This window comes from Pterocles gutturalis, unplaced genomic scaffold, assembly GCF_000699245.1.
Source record: "Pterocles gutturalis isolate BGI_N339 unplaced genomic scaffold, ASM69924v1 scaffold22569, whole genome shotgun sequence".
NCBI lineage: Eukaryota > Metazoa > Chordata > Aves > Pterocliformes > Pteroclidae > Pterocles > Pterocles gutturalis.
This window is the reverse complement of record NW_010133786.1, coordinates 1-8255: the sequence shown is the minus strand read 5'-3', so window position 1 is coordinate 8255 and position 8255 is coordinate 1. Positions and strand designations below refer to the sequence as shown.

General features: G+C 37.5%; 1 protein-coding gene across 1 annotated transcript; it reads right to left on the bottom strand.

Annotated features, from left to right (window-relative positions):
• Window positions 1-1106: 1106 nt before the first annotated feature.
• KBTBD8 (kelch repeat and BTB (POZ) domain containing 8) lies at window positions 1107-6271 on the bottom strand. The gene is made up of 3 exons (XM_010081378.1): window positions 6066-6271; window positions 4300-5414; window positions 1107-1757 (listed from the first exon to the last, which is right to left on the bottom strand). Exons 1-3 carry the CDS (start codon window positions 6212-6214, stop codon window positions 1294-1296), a joined length of 1728 nt encoding a protein of 575 aa, XP_010079680.1. The 5' UTR covers window positions 6215-6271; the 3' UTR covers window positions 1107-1293.
• Window positions 6272-8255: the final 1984 nt, after the last annotated feature.

Here is an 8255-nt window from a genome sequence, read left to right as displayed (position 1 = left end):
AGATTATTTAAGCCATGGACACTTTTATCAATTTTGCTTTAATACACTGGATAATGAAGACAGCTCAGTAGTGCAAATTTTCACATTATAGATCAGAATGAAATAGAAGGTCTTTGAGGGCTTGATTGCGGGGAGAAAAGAAAAACAATTTGTAAAGTTAAACCACACTTTTCCAAAATACTGGAGCACATGCCAACTCTGCACATAGCACTGTACTTTAGTGGAGACAGAATGAACACTCTACACAAAAAGAAAGAAATCAATATTATTAAGGCCATATCCTGTCACCATTCTGTGCAAGAATACCACTGCAGTAAAAATGTTATGTTAAAAAAGACAATATGATGACAGGACAGGGCCTGAAGAGAGACACACACTCCACAAAAAGTAACAGGCTGTCTTAAACAGTAGCATAAGGCTAGCCTATTTTAGACAAACAAGTATTAAAAATGTACTAGCACCATCAACTTTTGGGTTAAAGCCCTTTATGGGATGAAAAAAAGGTTTTAAGCAGTGTTAAAAAAATGTTTTTACAGAACTAAATATATGTGGCAAAAAAAACAGGTGTTGAGATTTTCCCCCCACCCCATCATTAAGCTCAATTTTAACAAAAATCCAGCGACAGGAGGGGTACAATAATCTGAACAGGCCTCCATCCAGGGCAAAGGTACTCCATGTTCCAATTCTGACTTGAGTTTTTCTCCCAAATTGTAGTGCACAAACAACATCACAAGCATCTTAGTAGACTTCAAAAACAGTACAAAAAAAAAAAATCATCATGAATCAGGATCTACCATTCCTCTATGTACTTTCAATCTAAAATTAAAAGAAAAAAACCTTAGTGATATTGCCTCAAATTTTACCCGTATTTAAAAAAAAAAGAGAAAAAAAGAAAAGTCACTTCAAAACATCTCGGACATCCTTAGCTATTAATGCTAGATTTTGTTTCACTGTAGTGCATAGTTATCCTGGCTCTTCCACTTAATTTGCTCTTACCACAAAAACACCCCGCTAGTATGACATGATTAAGTGTTTACCAGAAAAAAAATGCTGATAATTGCACTTTGTAACCTCCTTCTCATTTCTCAGGAAAATATCAGTAAATATGAAACTGAACCAGTTATTCCCTCCCCAGACTGCAACCTTTAAAGAGCACCCATCCCCATGTACAAAAAACTGTCTGTTTCAGCTTACAATAAATACTGACAGAATTTCTTTGTTTTCTTTTAAGACATGTTTTCTCTAGTATCAGATTACCACTGAAATCACTAAGGCCTGTACTGAAAAAAGAATTTAAATAACTTTCTGAAGACACTGCGGATACAATTTAGCAACAACACATTCAAAATGCCGGCCTAAATCCCAGAGCCTATCTGGAGTCTCATATACTTTTTGCCATTGGTCAGTAACCTCATCATACTGGTAGAGTGAATTCTTCCTGCTGGTTCTGAAAACATGTTCTTCAACAGTGACTTGAGTAGCTCTGACAAACAGATGGAGTTTGTTTTTGAGGAGTACGAGTTTTATATATGGATTAATGGACTGATCACATGGAAAGTCTTTTTTTCTAGTCCACTTATTCTGTTCAATGTCATAGGCCTCTACGGTAAACATACGTTGATGGTTTCCACAGGTTCCAGCTATGTAGTAGATGGAGTCATTGTATACAGTTGCCAAGCCTTGGATTCTAGGCACAGTCATTGGGGTCAAAAATCCCCAGTAATCCTTCTGAGGATCATAGCAGAGAAAAAATTCTCCTGAAAAGAGAGAGGAAAAATAAAACATAACTTATGCTTCATTTCCAGAACAGCAATTCTGCAGCTACTAAGCTTTCAGGTATGTTCTTCCACAGACAAAAACAGTCTATCAATTTCTAAAAGCTTTGATCGCATTAAAAAAAAAAAAAAAACAACCTATCACCATCATCTGCTTTCTTGCAAGTGTATTACAAAAATATTAACAGCATGAGTAAAAACTACTTTAAGGTTCTATTCCAGCTATTGAAGAGGGAATTTGAAGCATACCAGAAATACATTTTACATATTTCCTAGCTATCCTTTATTATTTCTAAGCCATGCTTAATAATTTGGGACAAAACCTTTCTAGATTCCAGTCTTCAAACATCTTATTTTTTTCGTTCTTCAAAATCTTCACGTGTCACCTACAGCCTGTGGAGTCTCAGAATTCAGTGCTTGAAAGCTGTTAAAGCTGAGCAAATAATTGTCCTGTACTACACACAGATTTTGAAGCTGCTTGTATTTGAAGTGTCTGGGTTACACATTTAGGTTGAGCTGCTTAAAAGGATGCCAATGGAATACTTGCATGAAGTTATCGATTCATCATCACTTTTGCAATTAGATTATAAAACACCTCTTCTATTGCCTGCACAGAGTGGCATCTACAGACTGTAGATAATGGAAGTTCAAATGGCTGAAAGCTCATGTTCTGTAAACTTGATAAAAAGAACATGGATAAAGCCCACCTTGTCTTTTGTAAAGCCTGGGGGAAGAAAGGCCTAATATTTGCCAAATTTTAGCACAATTCAAATCATGTATCATTTCACATGGCTATTCTAAGAATTTTAACCAAGCTGCTGTGTAACCAAGCACCTCACATATAACAAAGAATACAGAAATAATACAGTAAAATGGGTGGAACATAGCTTAGGTTGTACAGATAATACATTTTTTGATTATTCACTTTTGTTACACAGTGTAATCTCCTATGACTGATGCTTGCGTTATGTTGGCATTTTTACATTCAATACTTACTGACTACCTCAAACTTAAGAGCTTTCTCTACAAAAATTATTGAAAGTTAATGTTTTTGTACTTCAGTGCAACTCAATGAAGGTTTTATCTACCACACTCGAATAGAAAAGTTGCCTATTTTCCATAACACGAATCTTTATAATTTGCTGGTTAGCACAGTGAAGTAGCTTGCTTACTTACACAAGCATTGAGTTGTCACTTAAACCACTGAAGCACAGAATTATTGCAGCTAAAATTTGTAAACAAGATGCACTCTTATTCTACACATTACAATAACATCCAGTTTTTAGCAGTTTTAAGAAACATTTGAAGGATGAGCAAATACTCTACCAAGTTAAGTATTCTTCAGCATTCCTTTTTCAACCATCTAAAGCAGAAGTCTGACCCAGTAGAAGAGACAGACTGTGACAACTTGCTAGTGTAACAGAATTATTTAAAGCCACAACCAACAAGAGTCAAACCTGATACAGAAACAATGGAAGAAGACAATGACTCTCTGCAAAACACGTGGAAGCCCACCAGCCTTAGCGAGTGGCATCAATACAAAGTCAAGAAATCAGGTTGAATTCTTCCGGTAAATAACAATGACCTTACAGTATTCTCTATCTTGTTTCGTTCCTGTGGTCCAGCTTTGTATGGAGAGTGACCCAAAGAGGGAGCTGGTATGGATCTAAGACCCCAACTGCGTAGGTGTTGACACAGAGGTGGCTCTTGGCAAAACATAATCAAGACACTCCCCCTTCTTCTCTTCCACTTCTTCGGACTCTTACTACAGCCTCAGACCAGTCTCAGCACTTTTAAGTGTAGACTGCTATAAGTCTCATGCATATGTACAAATATATATTTTATATAAGATCTCCAAAAATAAAGGGAAGAATAAATTATTTGATCCATTCCCATAATGATCCTTTTAATTCATTTAAGAATCAGTATCCAATACACCAATAAGTTTGATCATTTACCGGAAGAAAGGATGTAAAGGCAGCGCTATAATTACTGACCAAAGAAACAGAACTAGAAAGAGATAAACCATCTTTCTTAGTTACCAGGATGACTTCAAAAAGCAGGGTAGGGCAGGAAATGAAGGCCTATAGTTGTTAATTGACTTTGACAAGTCACCAAGAATACAGACACCAGGAATTCACAGATTTAGCTAAACAAAATGCAAAGTGCTTTTTCATACGACAGTATATTTTCTTCAACATTAGTGCATTTCACCCAAAGATTTAATAAAGAATTTTCACAGTAAAATTTAATACTGTTGACTTAGAACACCACCAGAACTGACATTTGTGCAATAACTCAATGCTACAGCTCAGTGACACATTCCCAGGACATGAGAACTCAAGCAGCCACCTCATTCTTCCTCATCCACTGCTCTCCCCAGCTTTCCTCCCACCCCTTTTTCCCAGGGCATTCTTTAAACGTCCCAGAAACTTGGGTTTTCTAAGGTGCTTAAGAGAGCACAGTCGGATTGAACAAACCCCACTTCCAATAAAACATCATATAGTCAGTCAAACCACCTTACCCTGTAAAACATAGATGTTATCCTTATATTCCACAGCACTATGAAACTCCATTGCTACCGGCATTGGACAGACAGCTGTCCAACAGTTCTCTCGGCTGTCATAACACTCCACAGACTTGAGTGAGTTTCGCCCATCTCCTTCATAAACACGACCACCTATTGCATACAGTTTACCACAGCAATGAACCAATTTGCAGCCTATTCTGGCTCGCAACAAAGGAGCTTTCGGAATCCACCTATTGCCAGAGTGATCATACATCCAAAAATCACTCTCTGCTCTGTGGTCAATGGAGACCTCGCTGCTGCTTGGTCTGTAACCACCCGCAATATAAATATCATTATCAGGAGATACAAGAATTCCAACCTCCCTCAAGTCATTTGGTGGCTTGCATAGTTTAAACACTCTCCCTGTGACCGAATCTAAACAAGGCACTGTTTGCTTCTTTCCTGAGTGTTTGTGGGCAGCATCAAAGCATATGATCATTTCAGAAGCGGTCATTCCAAGCCGTTGTGTATAGCCATTGGCACTATGTTGTCCCTTTTGTACACAGCTTTTGGCCATAGCCTGTGCAAACATGGGAGGGATTTTCTCTAAGAATGTCTCTTCCAACAGAGGCATACGGATGCATTTGGCAAATATTTCTGGAAGGTGCACTTCTCTCTTATTTTGTTCATGCTCAAACCACCTTATAATGCTGTCATAAACATGTTCTTCTTTGTCTACATTTAAATCATCACTGTCGAGTATACTTATCAGTTGGTCTTTTCTCAAGTGAAGAAATTCTTGCTCTTTGGTGACACTCAGAAACTTTTTACGAATGTAGTCTTGTGATCTGTCTTTGAGTTCCTGATGACCATAGTGATCAGCAAAGATAAACACCCCAATGGAGTTCTGTGGGTCCAAATGACTGATCATGTATTTAGCACACTGGTCTTGGATGGAAGGGATCTGGAAGATACTAGCTGCAGTGAACAAAGCTTGAACGTTGGCCTCTGTCAGCATTACTCTGGAGGTATATGCATAGTTCAATACTAAATGCATTGACTCTGCTTCAACACCAACTATACGAACTTCTTTCTGGGTACTCTCTGTAAGGCCGCTAGTGAACATAGATCTACAAAAGAAAAATATTTAGCAGTTTATTTGTAATTACCTTCTAACTACTACAAAATGAAATTATATTGTACAGCTAATCCAAATGTATTTACCCTTAAAACAGCACAAATAAATTCATCGCTGATGTAACACTGTTCTGTTTGGGTACTTAAATTTAAGATCAGTTCTAGACATACTGAAACAAAAGTGGCAAGCTGGAATTCCTTGCTTAATTACCTGACTAACCCCATATTAAAATTCACTCAGTTTACAAGCAGAGCTCTTGACATATCCAAGTCTTTGCACTCAACTTTCAACATGTTATTTCTTATGCATATTTTAGCATGCTAGAAGACATAACCTTAAAAGGAAACAAGTAGTTTGAATATGCTGTTACTGTATCCAAGATAACCTCTATACTGGAGGCATTTTTGTTTGGTTGGTTTGTTTTTTTAAAATCATGTAACACTTTCTCCAGTGAAACTCCCCTTTGATAAACAGACACTGATAATTCATTGATGTCAAGAGAACAAAAATCTTTACTTACTAGGTACACTATACTATTGATAGTTACATGGAATATTAGTATAGGTATGACTTTTTTTTCCATTTAATGAAATTAAGTTATAATTCTGCTTTTAATCACCACTAGAGCAATGGAATACTGCACCTGAAATAAGGACTGATTGCAGCAAGAACATTCCTATGACAGGAGAATGTTTTCCCGTGATCCACTTCCACTACGATATCTGTCAGTTGTCCTTCATCATACATAGTTTTAAGCTGTTGAAGAATACTACAAGCATGGAAGGGGTCCATTCCACTGCTGACTGTGTTTGAAGAAGGAATTCCATTCAGTGTTTGTGAAAACTTACTTGGCTCTACAAAGCAAAATTGAAACTGTTTAATAAGAAAAAAAAACCCCACAAAACCAAACAACGCACCCACAAAAAAACATGCACACCAAAAAGCCTGCGCAAACAAGAATTAGCACAAATTAATATTCCATACTTCCTCACTGTCACCAACCATCAGCAAGTCTAACATTTTCAGGGGGGAGTAAAAAAATAAAGATACCTCAATTATTTTTTTCCCTTTTCCCAATGTACATGTAGGTTGCCATTAACCTATAAAATTATATCCATTAATATTAAGGAAAACAAAACATATAAATAGTTCATATATATTACATATCACTAGGGAGGGGGGAAATTAAGTCAAGAATCACAAAACTTAATGACTTATTAAATGGGAAAAAACAAGAAATACAGAAGTATAAAATAAGCCCCTAACCTACATCACCATTACGCAAGTCTATATGCACGTACTTTACACTGAAACAAGAACTGTTTACTAGCTTACACAAGTGATGGTTAACCGCGTAGACTCATGAAGAAACAGCCCTACAGTAAGTATGTTGCGCAACAAACTTAAATTAACATGAATTTGGATGCACAGTTACACATTTTTCTTTACAAAAACCCCACAACTACCATTTAAAATTACTCAGGTATGAAGAAGCTTGCATATCATTGTGAAAACACATGCTTCTCAGTAACATGTGATACGCCTAATGAAGTAAATCCCAAAGTGAAAATTGAGCAATATCTCAAGTGCAAAAAACTGTTTCGTAATAGCAACAATTTTTTTTACGCAACAACAACAAAGGAGAGCTCAAAAGAAAAACATTAGGTGGTAAGAGCTGCAAATCAGGTAAAGCTGCTGACTGCAACAGAGAATGCTTCCAACAAATTTTGGGCAACACAAAGGGGCAAAGAGGATTGTGAACAACAATGTTGATGATGAATAGGAGATTTAAATTCTAACTCGTGGTGATATACACCAGTTACAATTTCTCTTACTAAGAATTCAGACACATCTTTGAGCACAGTCAAAATTAAATCAGTAAGGATCTGCTGTTGGGCACACATTTCCCAGCAGGGGCCAAATATTATCAGTGTCTCTTCAAACTGTTAGGAAAAGTCTTCAAAACACTTTTTTTTCCCCCCCAAAATAGAATAGTAAATACTTAAAGGTAAGATCTACAAGAGGGGGTTTACTTTATCACAGTAACTAAGCTCCAACATTCAAAACTAACCAATCATTAGGAAAGCGGAGAATTTGTACTTACACTTGTTCAGAAACAATGTTAATCACTAGCAAGCAAGTTCCAATAATACATTGCTAGATCAGTTCCAAGGCTTCCTACCTAGCAAAGCTTTGATGTACAAGAAAGCTTTGATGTAGCTGCTGTTGCAGAAGAGTTTCATTTACTTTCTAACAGTGAAAAAAATGCAAAACAGTTCTTCTCTGACACTGCCTGTCACTTGGGCAATAAGCACATGTGATCAAGGCAGCTTCCAGTACTAGAACAGATACGCATCCGTGTATTCTAGCTTTGCTATTTAATCCTTGACACTATCCACGTTACAGCTTTCACCCCATAAAACCTTCCCAGTCACTTTAATCACCTTTATTTTCTCCCTCCTAGCCCAAGCATCTTTTTTCCTCTGTTAATATTCCTCTCACTTGCACTTCAAAATTTTAATTCCAGGCATCACCCCAAAATTTTAACTCCCAGACAACACTACAAAATACCCTCCACAATGATTTCGCAGATACCCCTCCCTTTTCCACTCTCCACATGTCCACCTTCACAGAAGCCTTTCATCATGAACAACCCTGCTCCTCCCTCTCGGCTCAGCGTCCCTCACGCTGACCACACTGAGGAAGTGTCCCTCACAAGGATACTCCTTCCACCCTAACAAAGCACAGCACCACTGCACACCTCCCCTCACGCATATATATGCCCTCACTCCGGCATCCTCTTCCCCCACCCCCCACAGACACCCCCCTGGCA